This window comes from Chrysoperla carnea, chromosome 2 (genome assembly GCF_905475395.1).
Source record: "Chrysoperla carnea chromosome 2, inChrCarn1.1, whole genome shotgun sequence".
In the NCBI taxonomy this organism is placed as follows: Eukaryota; Metazoa; Arthropoda; class Insecta; order Neuroptera; family Chrysopidae; genus Chrysoperla; species Chrysoperla carnea.
Window position 1 is genome coordinate 72,996,725 of NC_058338.1, and position 23,026 is coordinate 73,019,750.

The 23,026-nt window shown below is 29.8% G+C and overlaps 3 protein-coding genes across 3 annotated transcripts; 1 reads left to right on the forward strand and 2 right to left on the reverse strand.

The window, feature by feature from the left end:
• Window positions 1–3,205: 3,205 nt before the first annotated feature.
• Window positions 3,206–10,478, reverse strand: LOC123292919 (sarcolemmal membrane-associated protein). The gene is made up of 5 exons (XM_044873633.1): window positions 10,079–10,478; window positions 6,553–7,494; window positions 4,991–5,374; window positions 3,388–3,843; window positions 3,206–3,229 (listed from the first exon to the last, which is right to left on the reverse strand). The coding sequence occupies exons 1-5, from the start codon at window positions 10,367–10,369 to the stop codon at window positions 3,206–3,208; spliced, it is 2,097 nt and encodes a 698-aa protein (XP_044729568.1). The 5' UTR covers window positions 10,370–10,478.
• Window positions 10,479–11,739: 1,261 nt separating this feature from the next.
• On the forward strand, window positions 11,740–15,081 carry LOC123292416. Its single transcript, XM_044873066.1, has 2 exons — window positions 11,740–12,290; window positions 13,947–15,081. Exons 1-2 carry the CDS (start codon window positions 11,860–11,862, stop codon window positions 13,957–13,959), a joined length of 444 nt encoding a protein of 147 aa, XP_044729001.1. The 5' UTR covers window positions 11,740–11,859; the 3' UTR covers window positions 13,960–15,081.
• A 475-nt stretch (window positions 15,082–15,556) lies between these two features.
• Window positions 15,557–22,070, reverse strand: LOC123293179 (spondin-1). The gene is made up of 9 exons (XM_044873912.1): window positions 21,773–22,070; window positions 20,344–20,584; window positions 20,156–20,282; window positions 18,882–19,343; window positions 18,486–18,705; window positions 18,232–18,406; window positions 16,711–16,901; window positions 16,222–16,653; window positions 15,557–16,162 (listed from the first exon to the last, which is right to left on the reverse strand). The coding sequence occupies exons 1-9, from the start codon at window positions 21,951–21,953 to the stop codon at window positions 15,948–15,950; spliced, it is 2,244 nt and encodes a 747-aa protein (XP_044729847.1). The 5' UTR covers window positions 21,954–22,070; the 3' UTR covers window positions 15,557–15,947.
• Between the last annotated feature and the right edge of the window lie 956 nt (window positions 22,071–23,026).

Sequence of the window (23,026 nt, forward strand, 5' to 3'; positions counted from 1 at the left end):
TACAAAGTCCAGTATTATATAAAAATATGTAATATAGATTCTTATTTAAATATTCTTGTAAATTTTGGGAAGGACACAGGTTCAGCACCTTATTTTGACATTTTCTGACACTTCCAATAAATAAAAACACAAAAAATAATTCAGGCGCTTTTATGTTAGAATAGACCTATCAATTTCCATAAACTATTTAGCAACTTCAATAGCTTTTTATTCAACAGAAAGTTTTTTGTGTCTCCTGTAAAATTTAGTCTGCTGGACATGTGCCCTTACAAAAATAATCGATTCATTTAATTTTTCATGATATGAGTAACTTTTTGGTAATGCTCAAGGTGACTTATTTTAGATTTGTGGTAATATTGTACTTCAACAATCTATTTATAGACTTTCGAGTTAAAGTAACATTTTAACTTTGACAATATTTCTTATAAACTAACATTGAACTTCATACTCACAGTCCTTAATGAAGAAATCTATAAAGAAATTACATTGCAAAGGAAAGAATGGCATTAGCCATTATTTTTATGTGCTGAACAAATAATATTTTACAAATATTCTAAAAAACATTAATTAATATACATACACAGATTGACCCGGGTTGAGTGCATCAAACGTTAGAAGCGGCCTTTACTTTCATCATAAAGCTTACGATTTCAGAAACATCGTACGACTGTTTTAGTACAGCAAACGCTGAATTTTTAATGCACAAACGTGTGTATTTCATTCGCAAAATTAAGCTTGAAAAACATAACATTTTTATCGGTGCTCCTAAAGTTTAGTACATTCCTCCCGTTTCATTCTTTATGTTATAATTAAAGCATTAATTAATTAATTAATATTTATATATGTACAGATAAAGGATAAAGAGAGCAAAAAATTTCAATATAAAAAGCATTTTAAAATAAAAAATTTAATACATTCATTATATAAAATTAAAAATATGATTTCATAGTTTGCTAGTCCCATAGTATGAAGTTTTTTAGTACGATTTGATGATTTTTTAAACTAATAATTTAAAAATAATAATAACAAAATTTGTCGTATAATAAAATATTTTGATATTGACATAGGTACATTGAAAAGGAATTTAGTTGCTTCGTAAATCTGTGAGGAGAAAGGAGTAGAATGTAGTTTCAAAAGAATTTTCCTAAAAGTTTATGGCATATCTGTCATAATTTGTTAAATGAATACCGAATTCGCCTTATTTGGCGTAAAATGCACGTTATGGGTAGAATTATTTATAACATTTTAATTTCAAATTTTATAAAGATTGTAGAAATTTTCTCAAAGCTAACAATAAATCTTTTGGTTGCAAATTATTGTAATAAGCGACACATTCGAAAGGATTCAATATCCCTCGATTTTGCCTTTGACAAGCTAATTATTTGACAGAAAAATTATATTAATTTATCTCTTGACTGCTTACTTTGGAAATATTTGAAAGAAAGAGTTCTGTTAATAAACTTTCGAGATTACAAAAAATAAAATTTTGCAAGCAAAACAAAAGTAAACAATTAATATATCTTAAATAAAAAAGTTATAAAACACTCAGACCATAACGGTTTTTTTTTTGCGCTACTTTAAGGTAGCTGGTGTAAAACAGGCACGTACATTTTTCCCAAATTATTTTTGAGATAATTTAAAGTAGGAAAATAAATAGTTAACATTCCATTAAAAATAACTGTATTTGTTTGTAAAAAAAATTTAACCAAAAAAAAAAAAAAACAACAAAATCAAATTTGACATAAAAACACTTAAAATTAAAATATATATATTTTTTATAAAAAAATAAAACTAATTAACTAATTTGTTTTCAACAAGAAGCGTATTAAATAATAATAATGAAGGGCTTGGGGCTAATTATTTAAAATGGGTGGGTTTTTTTAATATGCATTTTTTAGGGACTTAACATAATGAAAATAAAATCACGATTGTCATACACGCATAAACATTTTTGTTTTAAATACAGTTATTTTATGAAATTATTTTCACTGGCACCAGCTTTTAGTATATTTAGAAATTTCGCTAACTAATCATGGTAATAAATAAATTTTGGGCTAACCAAACAGTAGATGTTTTCTGCTACCCTCTCAAATAATAAAATATAAGATAGTGAAGGAATGGTGAATTACAATAGCCAAAAAGTCACTAAATACTTCACTTAAAACCCTATGTTCACTTAATACCCTCAACAAAATTATTACAATCACTGAAGTATGAATTTCGAAAGTAGAAATTTTTATTAGATTTTCTAATTTTTACGACTTAATAGCTCAGTAATCTTGCTTAATAAGAAATTTTTATAAGTAATTAATTGATTCGAAAATAGTTGAAAGAAACTTACACTTGGGATTTTTCCGCTTTAATCACCCCTACCGTTCCAAAAGTGATGCATTGAAGTATAGTAGAGAGCTTAAATAATGTATTAAACACTTATGAAACTCAACAACTAATCCTTCTAAATAAAATTTTATAACATGCCTGAAATTTCGTACCATATCAACAAATTTTTCCTTCATCACTCTATACTGTATTTTACTTTTCTCTAATTTGCTAGAATTTTAACAGTGTTTTTTCATGGGAAGATATAAAAAAGCTTTCATGTAAATATAATTTACTCAAATAGTCAAAACCGAAAAATAACATCTTTCACCAATACGTATAAATCAGAAATCATTCTCTTACTAGTAATTTTTATACTGCAGTGGTAAGTCAAAAATCTGTGTGAACAGCAGAAACTTTATTGTACGTAGACTAGTACAGTCAAAAATGTAACAGATTAAGGAAAATGAAATAAACCGCTCATTTTGTGCATAGCAGTCCGGATTTCTGAATCAGATAGTATTGGATGGCATATATTTTTTCTTAGTCGTTTCATTTATTTAACAATTTATTGTTTATTAACAAATAGAAACATTTGCGCAACTAACTCATATTTTACGAATGCTATATGATACCTAAGAAACACATGCCACCAAATTTTTGGCAAAAAACGAAAGGTTTATTTCATTTTCCTTTATTAGCCGATTTTTGTGACATCTTTTACTGTACTAGAAAGTGCGAAAAAAAATTCCAACCACCTAACAAAAATAATACCCATTTTTCTCATAAAAATTTTCCCCATTTTATGTATGTATGACAATCGTAACACACGTAATGAATTAAATGAATTCATGCACTTTCATTATTACTTCTGCCACACATCATATCAACAATACATTGAATTTTTCTTCTACGACAAGAAGAAAATATAATAATGACAATAATAATAATAATAAGATATTTTAAAAATTGATGAATAATATAATAAGAACAATATTCGATGATAAATATTAATCACGCAAATATTGATGATAATAATAAATATATAATAATTAATATTAATGGTGCTGTATAAATGAATATAATTGTTTGTGAACGTGAATTTAATATATTTAATTCATTACGTGTATTATGTAATTGTTCCTCTAATTTTATACGTTCAGGTACGCATTGTGCATGTATCTCTTTAATTAATACCAATTCATCTTCTAGTTCAGTGATACGATGTAATAATTGTGTATCTGTATCTGATAATATTGATAAATCCTTGTTAGTATGATCACCACCATTTGCACTTATATTTAAATTATTATATGAATTTGTTGTTGTTTTATTATTATCATTATTTTTTATTGATAATAATTCCTCTTCCAAATGTAATTTTTCATCACGTAATATATTTATTGTTGATTCTAATTTTGTTATATAACTTGAATCGTGATGATTATTTAATGTTGTTTGTGTATTTGTATCGTTATTTGTTATCGTTCGTTTTTCATTTGTATCAGCAAGTAATCCATTTAACTGTGAAAAATGATAATTTTTATTTGATATTTATTACAATCGTGAAAGATTGGATGAATGGATGAATGTTTGTTACTTTTTCACGGAAAAACTACCGAACGGGTTTAAATAAAATTTGGCACAGAGATAGATTATAGTCTGGAATAGCACATAGACTTTTTATCCCCGTAAAATATATGGTTCCCAAGGGATAAATTTGTTTTAATTTTTAATAGAGCAAAGAATCGACATGATTTTTTGCATAGGTAGTGGTAGTTTAGGGGTCAGAAAATGACCGGAACCGTGTTTTTTAAAGGGTTTTGTAAAAGTTTGTGAAATAGATAAGATAATAACTCTCAAAATCTCTTTTAATCACGGGTAACATCACTTTCTTTTAACCACGGATAACACCGCGGGGCGCAGCTAGTTTTATGTAAATTTTAAAAAGTCGTTTAAAAGTAAATAAGATATCCTTTCTCTTTTAATATCAATTTCTGATTTTTAGAAATTCATAAAAATGAAAGTCGTCAGATGGTAGAATTTTTTGCAAAATCGGCCAATATCTCGAGGTATTGCCAGTATTTCAGGCAAAAATTCTCAAAAAGGCCATTATAAAATACCTTTTAGTCACGCTACGCCATAATTTCTGTAACCCTCCTGTAAATGACACGCTATGATTGTTAAACCTATGTCTTGAGAGGGCTATTCTAAAATACGCAACACAAATTTTGCCTTTTTGATTCACCCCACCCTCCCCAAATAGCGTCCCATTTCATCACATGTTCTGTAACCCTCCCGTAAATAAAACGCAATGATTGTTAAACTTCACCCAACCTCACGTCTTATCAAATACAAACATCCCCTATTACATTTTGTCACTCTTAATAATATCTCTCCCTCTTTGTACTTACGTGACGAAACATAAAAACTCATTTTATTTTTGGATAATTTCTAAGCTTTTTATCTTTTATTTCAAGAATAATTCCCCGTTTATTTTATTCTTTGATAGTTCCCAATTTTCCCGTTTTATTTCCAATCAAAAATTTTATTTATAAAAAAAAAAGTTGGGACACAAAAAATTTGGGAAAGTATTTGGGAACTTGTAAAAGAGAAAAATGACTTGTTATTTTGTGCATGTAAAATCAAATAAAATACGTAAATATTTTACCTTATCACGCATCTGTTGTGATTCATTTAAACTTTCTTTCGCCATTTGTTCCATAGTAGTTAATTTTTGTCGTAACTCTTCATTCTCTTTCTGCAACTTTTCCTTTAATTCCTTCTCCAATATTAGATTATTCTCAACGATTCGTAATTGTTCGTCATCATTGTCTATATCATTGTCTTGTACTTTTGGTGGTGATAATAATATTGCACTTTGATCATGATTCTTCTCACTATTGTCTTTGTATTGTGTAATTGCCTTTTCAATAATTGATTGTGGTAATGTTTTATATAAAATATCGATTTGCTCTTGTATTGTTGTTGATGTTGTTATTGTTGTACTCTGTGTTTTGTTACCATCACTTTCTAGATCATCCTGTATATCGTTCTGGAAAAAAATTCATATCCATGAAAATTAAGTATACTGTAGATTATAATATGCCTTTATCCTAAAAAATTTTTATTGCTTCAAAAACGTTCGTTATCGAGCCAAAACATCGTGTGAAATCAATTTTTGGATAACATCAATAACTACGAAAATATGAAGGATTTAAATGTACAAATAGAAAGAAAGGTAAGTAGCGCTTGGTGACGCCATAGAGACTACATATCAAAAGTTTTTTTGCAAGAATAAGATAGAAAAAATTATTTAATTGTTTATATCGTTAATGTTTATCAATCGAATTTAATTTTTGATTTCAGATCTTGTCATCTATTCTCGCACATTTTCAAATTTTAACGAAAGATACATTGAAATCGACATACATTGATTTCGAACAAAACTGTTTGTTTTAAAAGGAAAATTTGTGTGTGTTTAAACTTGCCTTATTTAAATTTCTTATGGTAAATTGGGTCTCATGGACCCATGTTCCAAACGATCAAAGTTAATTTTTAGATCTAGAACACGCTTTAAATATTTTATTTACCTCTTTTCGTTTTTGATTTATCGTTTAGGTTTGGGTTACAGGCGGACAAAAAATAACTAGTTATTATGTGATTTTATGAACATCTATACAAAAATTTTAGTTCATCAATAATTCTAAGCGTTACAAGGTTAGGTTAGGTTATATTGGATGTCCACGAGAGAGACATTTAGGCCATAGTGATACTACACACACATTGTGATACCACACATGTGTTTTACCAACTGAGCTAAGGGGTTGACAAAGCGTTACAAACTGTAGACTAAATTTAACATGCTCATTTTTTGTATTTGAAATTTTAAGTCAACATCATCAAGTTGTCGTGTTGATGAAGACATAGAAATATACTAATTAGACGACTTTATGAACAACTATACCAAATTTTGTTTCTACGATCAATATTTGTAAGATATTATTCTCCAGGCAAATAAATATAGGCGAAGGAGAGTACTATTGCCTATGATTAAAATTTGATTACCAAATCTGAAATTTTAGGATTTCGTATCTGCGGAAATTTTTGATCTATTCTTCAAGGACTACCTAGAATCCTAAATTTAACATTTTGAGCAAAAACTATTTTCCATAAAAAACGGACGGGTCTTTTTTAAAATAAATTTATCAAAATAAATCAATTTGAACTTACCAAATTCTCTTCAGAACTATTATTAATTTTTTCATCATCACTATTTGCCTTTTGATCTTGTTGTAGCTGCTGACGTCCTAATTCCGCTTTTAAATTAGTAATAATATTTGGATTTAATGCTAACGCTTCCATCGTGTCTAACTTAATATTTAACGTACGCTCACGTTCTAACAATTCATCAACTTTTGTTCGTAAATCAGTATCTTCAGTTTCAGTCTTTGCTAATTTTTCAGTTAATTCATTTGTTAAACGTTGACTATCCGATAATTGCAAGGCAATTTTATGTAATTCATCTTGTGCAGTAATACATTGTTCCACCGCAGCAGAACGTGCTTCTTCAGCATTAACCACAGCACGTTCCAAGGCAATAACACGATCTAACGCATCCAAACGTTCTTTATGTAATTTTTGTAATGAATCTTTAGCGGCATTTTGATATGCGGTTTTATCTTCTTGTAATTTTAATAGTTCTTCACGGATTGTATCATCGGTACAGTTTTTACTATACGCACGTAATTGACTCTCCAATACAGCGACACGACTTAGTAGACGATCCTCATCAACGGCCGCACGCCAACCTAATTCAGCTGCTTGTTTTGCTTGTTCGACTAGTCGTTGCAATGCGGTTAATTTACTTTCAAGTTGTTGTTCACGTCGAGCGGCTTCACGTAAATGTTGTGCTAAACGGCATAGTTCATCCGCAGTACCCGCGCCCGTTGATTTTCCCGCACTTAAACGTTTAGATTTCGCTTCTTTGCCATCCGGTAAATATAATTTTAATGTAACAATTACACAACCGTGAGTCACTCGACGATTATTTTCTACAACATCTACACCAAATTGTACTATGTCACCGGAACAAACTTCTCGTGGTGACGATTCTTTTCCCCCTTCACTTAAACGACTGTTATTGACAAATGTTCCATTACTGCTTTTTGTATCCTTTAAGAAAAGTACTTTGTTAGTTTTAAATGACTGCGTTAAATTGGAAAATTTAAAACTATTACGTTACATAAAGTACAACTTAAAAATAAAATTTCAAATTCCATCCCGATTTTTGCTCCACAAATATAATGTCTAGTAATTTGTTAGATTATAATTATTAATTGTCGTCTAATTATTCTCAGAAGAGTATTATTTTTCTCTTGGTAATAAACACCAAATTAAAAAACATTAGCAGGGAAAAAATAAAAGAGGAAAAAAGTTTACCAAAAGCATCTTTAAAAGCAATCCCGGGAAAATAAGGACACACCAAAGAATATTATTGAAAGGCGTATAAAATTTTCTAAAATCAATGAATGATAGGGATACAATTTTTAGGAGGTCTTATAAATATTGAAATTTATGCCAATTAAAGTTGATTCATATCTACATTAAGTAAGCGTATCGGGATATACAATCCTTCGTTTGATTAAATCCTTTCATGTTCTCTCTCCTAAACTTCAAATTGAGTTATGTCTTACTCATTTTTTAAATAAAGCCAATTTAAAATTAGTGAAAAAACTAATGAGATATATGCTTCAAATTGAAAGCAACTTTTAGCTGGAAACCATTTTGCAACCAGTTTTTCTTTGTTGTTTGCAACCAGTTGAAAACTTATAAACAAGCAAAAATTCCATTTATGTGAGGAATCCTTAAGAGTTTTATTGAAACCCATTTTCCAAAAAGGCCAAACTACATTACCGCGATAAATACACGTATTAAGTAGCGTTAAACAATCAAAAGCCAACATTTCCTTCCCGTTTCGTTATAGATGACCTGTGTATGGAATTAGAACAGCGCCAATTCAATGGTAGCGATCTAAATATGATTACCTGACTGATGTCATACTATTGATAAGTTGTAAGTAACCTGTTTGTCTAAATTGGAACTAGGTACTGAAAACGGGTCTACTTCCTCTTTTAATTACCACAAATTATTACCGCCAGTTGGAGGAATTTATCTGATTTGATTGGATTAGCTGTGATTGGTCTTTAAAAATGGTAAATACAAGTATTGCCACCTGGTAGTCTAAATTTCCTCTTTTAATTATTACGAATTATTATCGCCAGTTGGCGGTTTATAACTCCCAGTTATCAAAAGTCCCCGTAAAATTACTGTTATTGTGAATAATTTATCTAAATTACGTTGAATCTAGACAATTTTTTATGATTATCGCTTTGGTTCTACATATTTTTAATCCGGTCCATGTAATACGATGTTTCTGTTACGTGATATGTTCATAAAATGTGAATCATTCTTAAGATTAAATATGACGAATGTAAAGTGTGAATTAACCTTAAGGTGAATTTTAAATTATGCTAAAACGTATGTGTTGGGGAAAAATCTCAAAAACTTCGAGACCTGCGATTGAAACGTCATGAACAAAAAGATACTCTTTCAGAAGGAAACGTGGAATATTTTTAAAACGGATACATAGATGAAATACAGGTTAAGAAAGAGTCACCTTCAGGAAACAGACTTTGAATTCAATTACCATTACTTTAAACATAAATAGTCCATTTGGGTAATTCTTACGTAACTTTTAAGGCGCGTCTTTTTTTCATTGATCCTCAACTTGGGTGTCAAGTAGTGTGAAACTGACACCTAACGACTCTAATTACTGTCAGTCTGAAATTTGTTATTTGAGTTATTTAAAACAGACATTAGCTTCAAATATTTGCTCGTTCGGCGTTAATTGAAAGAGATATGATTTTTTATAACACATAAAAACGTAAGACATTAGCAAATTGAATCAATCATATATCTTATGTCAAATTTGACAATTGGGAAGATCAAATACTTGACAGTTAAACTCTGATGATGACTAGTTAATTGGCTTTCATCTTTCGCTTCCTTTTTTTTTTTTGTTGTGAAGACCATCAATAAAAACACATTTTTACGATAGCATAAATTTTATGAGCCTGAATCCAATCATATATCAACGAGTATGATAGCAAAATAGTAGAAATGAATAGAGATCTAAATCCATAAGATTCTTTTGGCTGATAAAAATTATTGCGTTTTTATCATGTGACTGTTTACGCAGATATTTAATTGAAAATTAGATACAAATTATAAATTCGCGCCAATAATGATTTATTTATTAATAATATTTAATAAGTGATTATGGAGAAATAAAATTTTTTTAATTGGATGAAATATTTTGTTTTTAAATTTATTATCTTTACCAAATAGTGTATTTGTAGTCTCATATTTTTAAGAATGTGACATGTAAAACGTTTATTTGATATTCAAAAACAAGTAACTTGTATAGGTTTTGTAAGTAATGCGGAATGAAAATAAAATGAAATAAAAATAGATTCCTAAGTAGAATAGACGAAGTAAAGAATGTGGAAAATGAGACCTTGTAGAAAGAAATTGTTATTGAATTACGTAAACAATTGTCACTTAGATATGTAAACAAATAGAAATTCAAATATTTCCCACAATGAAAAAAATGATCGCATTGATTAATCATTAAAAAAGCAGCACAATGATTGAAAAATTTTCAAGAACAAAACATTTAAAATAATTTACGTCGTACCTGAAGTAGGAATTTTCCATTTTCATACCAAAGTAAAGCATGGTGTCTGGATAAGACTTTACAATCGAATATAGCATTATTACTAGCGGGTCTAGCACGCGCCACAGAACGTCCAACTTTAACAGGTGTGTCTAATATTAAGGTACGTTCTTGAAATGGATGTGAATTGGGGCGACATGTCAGTATAGCCCTAGCAGACATTTCTGTTGACGGAACAACAGTATTTGCGGTGATGCCAGCTACTGGATATGCCGTCACTTTCCTTACACGACCTCCACTGACAACGACCATTGCCTAGGTACACACAATTCAAATATCGAAGAACATTCACGCCTACCTAATTCACTTCAATTAATACAGTTAAAATTTTTGACACAAGTCAATGCAAGAAAGAGTTCATTACTTTCTTTCTAATATGAGATAACTGAAGTTTGACAATTACTTCATTCTAACATTCCCCTATATGGGATTGCCACTTAGGGTTGTCAATTATTATTACTCTTTAGTCACATGAGAGCTACGCTGCATACAGCACGCAACAAGCAATTAAGAAATAATTCTTAAGATGTGAAATATTCGATTTTATAGTTTATTGAAGAAAACTCTGACTGCATAAAACGCGAATTTTTTTTATTTTATCATAACATATGTTTATGTTACTATTGTCGTTTAGGTACCTTAGTAACTCATTTAGATCGCGTGAGAGACAATCCCTTGGGGGATGCGCTAGAGTCACGTGTATTCGCAAATATACATATAATGCAATCAGATAAACATTTTCTTTCTTCTTTGTCAATTCGATCGGTTATTTTCAAAATGTATTTTTCTTTATAAATTTCACTATTATATTTATCCACAGATATGATATAAAAATCACGTGATGCGTCAAACATTTTCTTTCTTCTTTGTTAATTCGATCGATTATTTTCAAAATGTATTTTTCTTTATAAATTTCACTATTATATTTATCCACAGATATGATATAAAAATCACGTGATGCGTCAAACACAGTGGCGGCACATACGCAAAGTAATAATAATAATAATGGAGTTTAACCTCCATTTCTCAGACCATGTCTATAACAGAGGCCACTCGAATATACAATTAATTTTATGATATGAGTGGAGTCGGTTGCTTCGTTCTTATCAAGCGACGACAGTGTGATCAATTTACCGCCCCATTAACTATTTTTTTCATACTGCCATGCTTGGGTTCGAACCCACAACCTCCCAGCCAATAGTCAAAGCTCGTAAAGACGCTTTATAACTCGCTCGGCTACTGAGCCGGTTACGCAAAGTGGAGCTACCGATTCGTTTAAATTTAAGCAATTTTTTTTTTAATGTTAAACAGTTTAAATATTTATTTTTAAAAAAAATTAGTTTTCCAAGAATTATTAAAAATAATAAAATGACAATATTCACTATATTGCAAGATTATGAAAATACCCAATTATTTTGATTCGTTGAGTTGTGGAATATTTCCAGTTCAAAAAAATAATAAAAATAATAATACATATTTTTGATTTTAAGATAATTTGACTTTATTCTTTTGATGTATTCCGAGTTTATTAATAAAATTTTAATTTTACTTAGCCCTGGTAAATAAAATAATTTCATTTTAATAAGTTTGTAACATTGACTTTTTATTGTGACAGTAATTTAATACTGTCATGTGATTATTAGTGCCTCATATTACAAAAAAATAAAAATATATGATTATTAACTTATTCAAAATATTATTAATTTAAGATAAATAAATCAGATTATCGAATCAAATCAACAATGTTTAGTACAATAATAGAAAAAATATATGCCGATGTACGTGACATGAAAGATATCTTATTGTCAGATTTAACAAAGGCCGAAGATGATATACGTAAACGAAATTTTCAACGGGTGAATTTTAAAGCAGGGTCACATATTCGTAAACATTTCCAAACAATCCATGATGATGTTAATCAATTAAATCGTACCAATTGTCAATTATCTGATAATTGTGCTCAAGAAATCCAATTAATACATCGTACATCATTATTACAATCGAAAAATTTAGCTGATATTACAATGTTATTTAATTATGTGAGTGGTGTTGTAGAAAAATGTAATGATCAATTAGAAACATTAAAAATAACATTTGAATCGGTTGAATTAGGTTTAATTAATTTAGAAGAGACAATTAATCAAATTGAACGACATACGAAAGAAACTGTATTGTAAGTATTTCCTTATTACTAGCTTTAGAACTTGGAGTTACTCTTTTTTATTATGCTTCATTGTTAAGGTTTCTATATTAGAACGACTATTATTTATAGCAGATAGAGTGTCGCAAAATTTAGCTGATTGTGTTCGTTTTTGTCCTCTATTTTTATAAGTAAACGATCGAACGTTTTATTATAAATTTTTGCAATCTTTGACATTATTTAAAAATTTTAAGAGCCACTTTTTATGCAGAATTGAATATGCTGTATTTTTGCTGGTTCCTTGTAATTATATTAATTTTAGACTGATATTGACTTAAACGTTGATGGCACCAGTCCCTCCGAATTCTAAATACGACCCTGTGCTTGTTTTTTATTTAAAAGCATCCCTACAGTAATAAATTGATTGAAGATTAGAGTCTCGTCTCATTTAACAGACTAAATAGCGGTTTATCTTTGCACTTTAAATGAATATCAAGTCCAACGAGTTGGGTCATTTTAGTTTAACAACTCGTTTCCCTCCTCTTTTGCTACTTGGTTTCTGGCTCCTTGATTTGGGTCTAATATAGCGCTAGACTACTTTATAACTATATTTTAATCACGCAAGGGTATTTTTGTGATAAAATTTTGATTACCATATTCAAAATAGTTCACATAAGATATTTTTAAGTATAATCAATATTTTTGAAAAATAAACTTGAACTTTAATCTCATAAAAAATAATTTATTTTAAAAATATTTATCTCACTTTTATGAATCATAAATTTATGTGGTAATTGAACATGATCCGTAATTGCAAATGATTCATTTAATAAAATAATTAAGGGAAACTAATAGGTGCAATCAATAAAACTTAGCACTAATCTAGCCGTCGGAGTTACGGTGAAGGTCGTTAATGTAATAAAGTTGGTTGAGGAAATTTTACAAAATAAAATTTTTACAAGCGCGAATCAAAAATTCCTTTTTATGACAATACGATATATAATATGAAATTACCCTGGGATATCGCCTTTCATATACGATTTTAGACGACATAGTAGAAATTACATGATTTGATGATTACTCGTCCAATCGCCAAATAAACCCGATTTTTGTTTTTTTTTTTTTTGTTAAAATTATTCCAGAAAATGACTTTTATCCAAAGCGAAAAACAAAAATATTTTCCAATTTTTTTCAAAATAATAATTTTCTTGGAAATAATTAACAAATTTACAACAAATTTTTCGTTTGTGGAATTTGTTGAAACATAGTATATAGAATAATTTCGACCCAAACAATACAAAACTCGCGTTCAATTAACGATTGGGTGAATAGTATTTGAGATATCGACTAAAATCTATTTCGAAAAGACTATTTCGAAGCAGTAACTGAGATATCTCGAAAAATACTACTTTAATAGTCAAATGAGAGATTTTTATATTTTTTGGAACATAATTACCGTAAATAATTATTCAGAAACGTGATTGATCAATTCAATTCAATCTAGTTGATTTATCAATTTAACGACTAGTTTCTTTAAGGTGTCCACTGAAAAAATTGCTTTAAGATATCACTGTTCATATGCATATTTTCCCTATCTTATTATTTAAGTAATTCACAAAAAACATTATTCTTAAATAATGTTATTAGAGTGATTAAATAATATTTCATTAACTTTTTTTTTTGTTCCAGATTGGAAAGTTAGCTGGATTTCTATGGATCTGACTAAAAAATGTACCTTAAATATGCCTTATAACTCATTTCGAATACTTAGAATTATGTGATAATCTTCGTTATGTTAAAAAATATTTCTAAAAAGATTAAATTTAAAGAGTTATTAAACAATTGATCCCATTAAAACTTTTATTGATTCCTGATATATAAATATATGCTCAGATTCTTTATATATTTGTTTCACTCCCAGTGTTAATGGAGCTTTAAAAATATGTAAATTTTTAATTAATTTTATGACTAAAATTAATGACATCGTTTAACTAACAAGGTGTTTTCCGTATAAATTTTCTTTCTATCGAATTAACCTTTGAAAGAAAGTTTTCGATGACCGAAAAGGTCTCTTGACATAAAGCTTTAAGACCGTATATGATTGGACCTAATCACTAGAAGCGTTGAAACTCGTATACACTTTTTTTAACATTGCCAGTAATGGAAGCCTTCTCCTCTACCTTATACTCTTTGATTCAGGGTGTTCTGAAAGTCATGCTCAACATATAAGGAGTGATTAGGAGATTCAAAAACAAAATGGTCGCAAATTTTATCGTATTTAATTACGTTTTCAAATTTTATATTTTATAACATCGAACGTAAATATATCTGTAAAATATTTCAGAAAAAATTAACAAATTACAAATTGTGGTAACTTTTCTTATGAGTTTCAATTTTACCAATATTAATCGAGAAATCCTCAAAATTACAGAAGTACTTTTTTAATCGTTCATCGGTAATTCATTAAAAACAATAACTATAGAAGCCGTTCGATTTCCTTAAGAGTGCGCCAGATCATTAAACGCCAAGGAACCTTTCATTTTAAAATCGCTTCATCCTTTTCTTATTATCCAGAACTTTAGAGACTAAACTGTGCTTGCTCACATAATACGTATTAAAATTACAACGAAAAATTTAAAACTATATATATTCTATTGAATGGTTTGACCACAGACATTTAATCTGCGGATTTCATGACGTAGGTAGGTAGACTTAATCATCACATTAAATATAAGAATTGTTAAAATTTAAAATGTTTACCAATATTACATTAGCAGCTTAAAGATTTAGAGCTTATATTAGGTTAAGTATTAGAAAGTTTTATATTTCGAATTTGATCCTTTTTTCTTTTTAAATAGTTGTAAAGTTGTTTATAAAATTAAAATATAATGTAATATTAAATTTTTATACAAATCGAGGGATATATTACAAAATAAATTTACTAAAACTTAATTTGACTTGTGATTATTTCTGTTTTTTTGAAATCCTGTGATCCTGCAAATATAAAAAGGAACTAAAATAAACATTTTACTATTGTAGAGGTCCCCAAACTTTTTTCTTGTTGGACATTCCTTTTTGGGTTTTATGTGGACTCCCTGTTTAGCTATTATTGCATTTTTGAAACCCTCGGCTTCACCTCAGGCAACAATGAATATAAGATCTGAGACATTCTTTACTTGCTCCATTGGTGTGTATACTATTTTTCTAGCCGACAGAGGTGGAAAGCGCCAACTTCGTTTTGCACAGTGGGCAGAAAGTTTACTCTTTCTGCACGGAGGTGAGAAAAATTATTTTTAACATTCCCTTCTGTTATTATTTTATTAAAAATGTCAGGAACGGAAAGACAGGAACTATTTTTGAGAGATTCAAAAATTAACAAAACTTTAATTTTTTTTCTATTATAAACTATTATTTTATAATATACAAATCGTTAACCATCCTTTTATAATTTCGTTGCCCTCCTTTTTCTCTATCTACTCCCTTAAAGCTACTGAAGGGCAGAATTTATTTAAACTTCGATGTTCGAATTTGTTCGCGTTTATAATCCGTTCTTACTGCTAAATGGATCCTATAATGAAAATATAATGATCAAATCTTCAATTTTTTTTTTATTATTTATTCCTTAAAAATGAAAAGTATCAAGCTAAATGTTTAAAGTACAAAAATGATTAATAATAAAAGATTTGTGTCCTAATTGTTACAACTTGGTCTGTTACATCGACGATATTTTACAAGTCTTTTAGGACACGCAGCACCACCGTTTCGTGGATGTTCCAAAATTGTTCGGGTTTGCTGAGAGCGTCCTATTCCACATGTAACACTACATGCAGACCATGGACTCCATTGAGAAACTTGACAATCGATTGGCTGATTCTCGTCTCCAGTGACATCAGCTGTTAAAGTATCTGGAATTAAATTTTTTCATGATGAAAATTTTGATTTTGGCTATATTTTCTGAACTTACTTCTCAAATTTTGACATAAATTGTTACATTCATCGGCCGTTTCAAAATTGTTACGATTTCCTCGACATCCTCCATATTGGAATGGAACACACATTAATTTTTTTGGTTCGAAATACCAACGAGTTAATGTTCCACGACAGGGTCCATTTTCTGGAGGTAGCATACATATTTCTTTGGCATCGTTTTCAGTTAGTTTTGGACATGGATTTCCACCACATGGACTAGTTTGATATACCTCAGTTCTTGCCGCACATTGACGTTGTTTTTCTGGTGGTACTAATAAATAACGAGTACGTACAACTACACCTTGATTTGGTCCACAAGACACAGTACACGGACTCCAATCGGTCCATTCAGTAACGGGACATTCAGTATCAACTGGTTCACTTGGACCGGTACATTGCGTGCTTACCATACAGACATCCTTTTCAACTGAAGAAAAAATAAATTTTTACATTTTTATCAATCAAGGAAATTTACTAATTTTACCTAGGGATACATCAAAACATTTTTTAGGTCCCATACGATCTAAAAAGTGACGACGTCGCATTTTAAATCCTTTGCCACATGAGACGGAACATGGTGACCATTCGCCCCACACTGTAACGGAACAAATACCTTCTGGACGCTGTTCTAAGACTTCTTCTTGTTCTTGAGAAATATCGTCTACACCATTGCCACTAAAAAATGTTAAAAAAAAAAAAATTCAAAGTTTTAAACAGCTTTCAATGAATAAATAAACTATTCTTTGTACCTTTGGGAGGTATATTTAATTTTCCGGAATGAAAACTGAGACATTTTGTGAATTAGCCGTTCAATTGACAGTCTAGCCTTTTTAATAAACGGCACAGTTAAACCAGCAGCCTTAACGATAATCTGCCATTCAATCAAGCAGCTAGGCAAATGACTTGGATCAATAACCCTTAACTAATAGTCTGGTCTAGTCATTTTAATTTAGTTCCACTTCCTGCCATCCGGCGCTGAAACCCACACACTGTCAGTATGGCTTTGGAAAACAACAATATTGTTGGTGTCTCTAACAGTTTGATTGCGTTGACGCAAAGAAAAATTCAATGGAAGAGTGTAGTGACAAACAGTTGGAACTAAGTATGGTACTATTAAAAACTAGTTTTCATGGCATGGTATTAAAACCTAAAAACTGGTTTTCATGGCATGAGTTCAGCAGTACTCAGATTCAAACCATGTGAACGAAATTTTAGAAAGTTCAATTTCTTTAACAGATACTGTGGTAAGTCAGTTATCTTTAGGTGGTCAGGAAATCCATAAATTTAGTTGTAGATCTGCTGTAAATCAGTGTCGCAATAAAAGATGTCCCTGTTTTAAAATAAAGTTCTTTCTTATTGAGTTACGCTATTTAGTCTCATGATGATCAAATGTTTTAAATTACGAAAATAAATAGTTTCTAATATCAGATATTTCATCTTTTTTGTCAAATGGACGCTCTATTGTAAGAATAGCCCAAGCAACAGCCAGTCATTTCATTAAATTTTGAATAGGGCATGTTGACTCGATTGTTTTTTCATCACTTCAGGTGAAGAATTCTCACTGCACGGGCAGAAAAGTGAAGTTGGTTTTTGAAAATCTTTAGGAGCACACAAAATATGAAAGCTTAAAATTCCTAATTAAACAAAGAAGATATAGGTGAGTGACGTCATTGCCCGCTATCACTATAGAGATATAAATAAAACTTTGTTTTGCTAAAAGGAGATGGGCAACAACCTCTGAATGCTTATAATTTCTTCGTTTCTTAATCAATTTTAATTTCACTTTCAAATTTTGTCATGGTATCAAGTCTAGTTTTACATTCTTATATGTAATATGGCAAGTTCGGCATCAGGCAACTACCGTATTAGATGCTATGGAGTAATATCATTCAGACCGATTGTTGAACAGCGCCGTTTAGTAAAAAAGCTAGGCTGTTAATTGAATGGCTAATTAAGCTAATTGACTGACATATATACCATAATATTAACATCAAACTCAAATTACCCTTCACATTCAGGAACATCCGCAACACACATTTCTTTACCCACTAGTTGTCGACTACATTGAAACATTTGTGCTTTGGCTGGTAAAACATATTCTCTAGTATGCATACGTAATCCCTTACCACATGTTACAGAACATGGACTCCAATTTGACCATTCAGTTACGGCACATTCCGCTAAAATATTGCAATAGTTTTGACAAAGATCTTTGTGGAGTTAAATATTAGGTACATATTTAAAAAAAAATCTATTTACGCTTGGAAACTTCTTCGGTATTCTCAGAGAATTCAATTTGTGATGTTAAAAATTTATCATCACAACTTTTTGGAATTACTTTTTCTCGTTTTAAAAACAATCGTGCCATTGGCTCCATTTCCTTTTTATGTGGTTCATAAAATGGGGCTCGTGGATCTTCTGGATACTTTGTGGTTATGCGGTACATTCGTTCTCGAGGTTTTGTTTCAGCGTTTGGTGACTAAAATTTGTTAAAGTAATTATGAATAGCTCACTCATTTTAAACGGGATTACGACTACATATCCCTTCAAAAATTGTCTAATTGATTAGAATTTTATTCACAAAATTATTCTTGCACTGGACATGTTTTGACGCAATATAACTTTAAACCGATCAAGGCGCAGTAATATTCTTACCTCATATGAAATTCCACTATCAGTACCAGCATCCCATGGATATAAATCTACGATAATGTTCTCCTTCCATGTACAATCTTTTTGGCATAAATCCAAACCATTTACACCGACAACCCAATCTGGAGATGGTCCGAACATAGAAACCAAAGATACTAAAGGACGCTTGCGATCCACCTTAAAATGACTAGTCGTGTTTGTATTCACTTTTGGATACCAAAGTCCAGCGGCTTTAAAAATACTTCGAAAATATTTTGATTTTAACCGTAATTCTTGATCTAAACCACGAATTGAACCCCATTCGGCTAATAATCGAAAACCATCTGTGGAAATATGACCTTCGCCCCAAAAACTGAAATTCTTTTCATGTGATCCTCCAATAATATCCGAAAAGTGTGTTAGCCATAAAGATTGTGGAAAATCTTTTGGGTGTGTTACATTTGACCATAATCCTTCAAATGTCATCTAGAAAATTAGGAAGAAAATGAGCTATTAATATATCACTAACTTTCCGATTCAATTCAAAATTTTGAATTCAAAATTAATCCTGATTAATTTCCGATTCATTGGAATTGGTAATCACTTCGGTCTTTTTGCTGTAAAAAATGTGCAAATTTGCCTTTTTTTATGAAATAAATAGAAACTGTTTTTCAGTTGGCCGATTCTGAACTAAGTACCGGATAACGTACACTTTCTTCTTTATAATCGAGGCTGCCTGAGGGTATATGGATCTTATATTTTGAACCATTCTAAGCCTATTTGTCCTTCGACATTTTAATTTTAGCCGAAAAAAAAACGATTTTTTTCAAGACTTCGACATCTCGAAAACGGCGAGGTTGGGTGAAAAAAGTCATATAACAAAAATTATTTATAAATGTCCAAAATATAAGATCCAATTGGTTTTGAAATAAATATTTTACCAAAAACTACACAATAATAATTAATTTTGTCAGTATCAAATTTTCATCAAAATAACGAATTTTTTTTTAACGCTTGTATCTATAAAACGATTTAGGAAAATATTTCAAAGAAACGATTAGAATATTTCAGAATATCAGATCTAATTTTTTTCTATTTTCTTGATTTTTTAGCACGATTAATTAATAAGAAATTGTAAGCGCGCGTAAATTTAAAGATTACACTTTTATGAGCCTCGTAAAAATCGGAGTTATATACTTTTAAATTCATAGACCTCAAATGTGGTGATCAGCCTTTTTAATTAGAAGTAAATTAGTGTTATAAAAAAATATTTAAAAGGGTTTATCAGTTTTGCTTACAGTGTATTTGGCTTCATCACAAGCACAGCATTCATCTTGTGTTACTCTTTCAGTTTGTTCACATAATTCTAAACTTAATTGCCCATCATCTGCATACCAATGATTGCGATCTTCTAAGACCATGACTCTAAAAATCCATGAATTAAATATTATCCGCCTCGAAGAAAATCGATATATTCACTTCTTACTTTAAAATAATACATCCTGAACCAGCTGGTGGTGCTGTCCAAATAACTTCGATTACACGTTTCGATAACGTACTTTTTTCTGATACTGTGTTCACACATTCTTCATGAAAATTTGTAAGGGCGTCACCAAATAATTGAAAAATTCCATGTTGATTTGGTGATTCATCCTCTCTTGGAATCTTAGATTCCGATGTTAACATAAATCGTGTAAATCTTTTATTTTGTGGACTAACCAATGATACTGTAAATTTAAATTTATTTTCCAAAATATTGAAAACTTTCGATTTAAGAAAAAATTGTTCCAGCAAGTTTTTTTTTTTATAAGAAACAAATTAAAATTTCAGAATAACAGTCTTGGATATTATGTAATGTTTCTCAAAATTCGTCTTATAAAGAAACTAAACCCGCCTTCTTCGTTAGGTGATTCAACGCTTTCGGTATGACTTCGGTCTCCAGCTCACTTTCCCACTATATTTTATCTATGAGCTCACTTTGCTTGCTGTATATAGTCCAATAAAATGAAGATTTCAACTACCCCCAAAATCACTTTTTTGAAAATATCTCAAAAACACGAAGATATGGAAAACAATTTTCAATAAAAATTTCTAGATATCAAATATATCAAAATTTAAATAGTAGATATCAAAATTTTTTATAAAATCATTTCCTAATCACTTTTGACGTATTTGCAATAGAAACCGAGATATTTGCAATAAATAAAGCTAATTTATAACTCGAAAAAATGTTTGAGGCAAAAGTTGTTTATTTTTTTATAAGGAACATTTTTTACATTTAAACTTTTGTTCTAATATCTAACGGATTACAAGATGGGTTCTACGGACCCAAGACCTAATTGACCTTTGTCGGTAATTTACGAACTTAGCCTCATTTTTTACGTCCTGAGTACGCTATAATAATTTCACCTTTTCGTTTTTGAGTTATTGTGTCCACAAACGGACAACCGGAAATGGAATAATTAGGTAATTTTATGAACACCTATACCAAAATTTTTTTCGTAGCATCAATATTTTTAAGCCTTTCAAACTTGGGACTAAACTTAGTTTACCTTGCTATATATTACATATATACAGAGTATAAAAAGCGATTTTGATGGTGTGTGTAAGAACTTTAATACAATAAGTAAGCTATAAATTAATCAAGGCATAGGTACTATACTCTATTAAAATTCCTATACACACTTTCTGAATCAATTTTTTTGTAGATGATATTATTGTAGATTGGTACGGTTTTTTGAGCTTTACTATTATACTCGTAATTGTGAATAATTTTTCACTCGGGGTTTTGAATGGGTTTTTTTTCCATTCAAGATTTCGATAACATTTCATGAGAGCTTTCAGTAGGTATTTACTGTTTGGGTACAAATTCGTGAGGCACAATGCTAGTTCTTAAAATATGAATGCTATTTTACCTGTATAAGGAGTACCCGGTGTATATTTGTTGGTATTTTCACTTAATTTAATTTTAAATCCACCATCACCACGTAATTTTCCAGAACGTGCATATCCCACATGTGGAACACGATCACAAGCATTAATGATTAACGCATTAAAAACACTTATAATTAACAAAATGAATATAAATTTATTCATTTTGAATATAAATAATTTTAAAATTACTTAATTTAAATGCACGGCGTGCATAAGTGTGTGCGTGGAATCGCTTTTGATTTTAACAAATAACAATGTAAATTAATTCTTAGGGATACAATGTATTTAATTTTTTTTAAAACTAGAACTAACTACAACATTTTGAAATTATTATTAATGGATCATGTAATTTAAGGTTGTTAGTGAAATAGATTCAGGAAATTCTACAGTATTCGAAGATACAATATGATGCATTTTAAGGCGTTTAGATACCAAAACGATAATGTAACTAAAAATCTGAAATTTTTAATGTCAATTAAGGTAGTACGAACGCCAAGGAAAGTTTAGACTTGTGGTTGAAATTATTTGTACCTTATTTTCAACTTTGATGATGAATTTCGTTATAACTTCATGAATGTCGACGAAAAAAATTATAAAAATTTTCGATATTTGCCTTGTTTTTCGAATTGTCGAAAGCTATTAATTAATTATTCCAGATATCGAACAATTTTATTCGGACTTTTCGTCTTATATTGCCAAATATAACAAAACTCACCATCAAAATTGAAAATATATAATTTTTTAAATTTGTATTCCCACTACCGTGCTCATACATCCTTAATTAGTCGGGCACAACGGTTTTTTTTGTTTTCAATAGATTATTAAATTTTTTTTTAAGCCTTTTCCAAACTGAGCCAATTTTGAAGTTCATCGCCAATTTTAAAAAATTTTTTTTGGAAGGCAACCCAAATCTCGCACTTTAAATATAGCTAAGAGAACTCTCCATTAAATTACCTTTCAAACGAAACAAAAAAATCAAAATCGGTTCATCCGTTTAGGCGCTACGATGCCACAGACGGGCAGACAGACACACACACACATAGCGGTGAAACTTATAACACCCTTTTTTTTTAGTTTTATAAATATTTCTCAAGTTTTAAGCTTTATAATCCAAACAAATTTAAGAACTTTCTCAGTCTCATTATTTAATAATTTAAATAAAACTGTACATAAAAATGAAAAATCGATGTATACTCAGTCAAAAATAAACGCAAAAGTTCAATCATTCTAAGTGT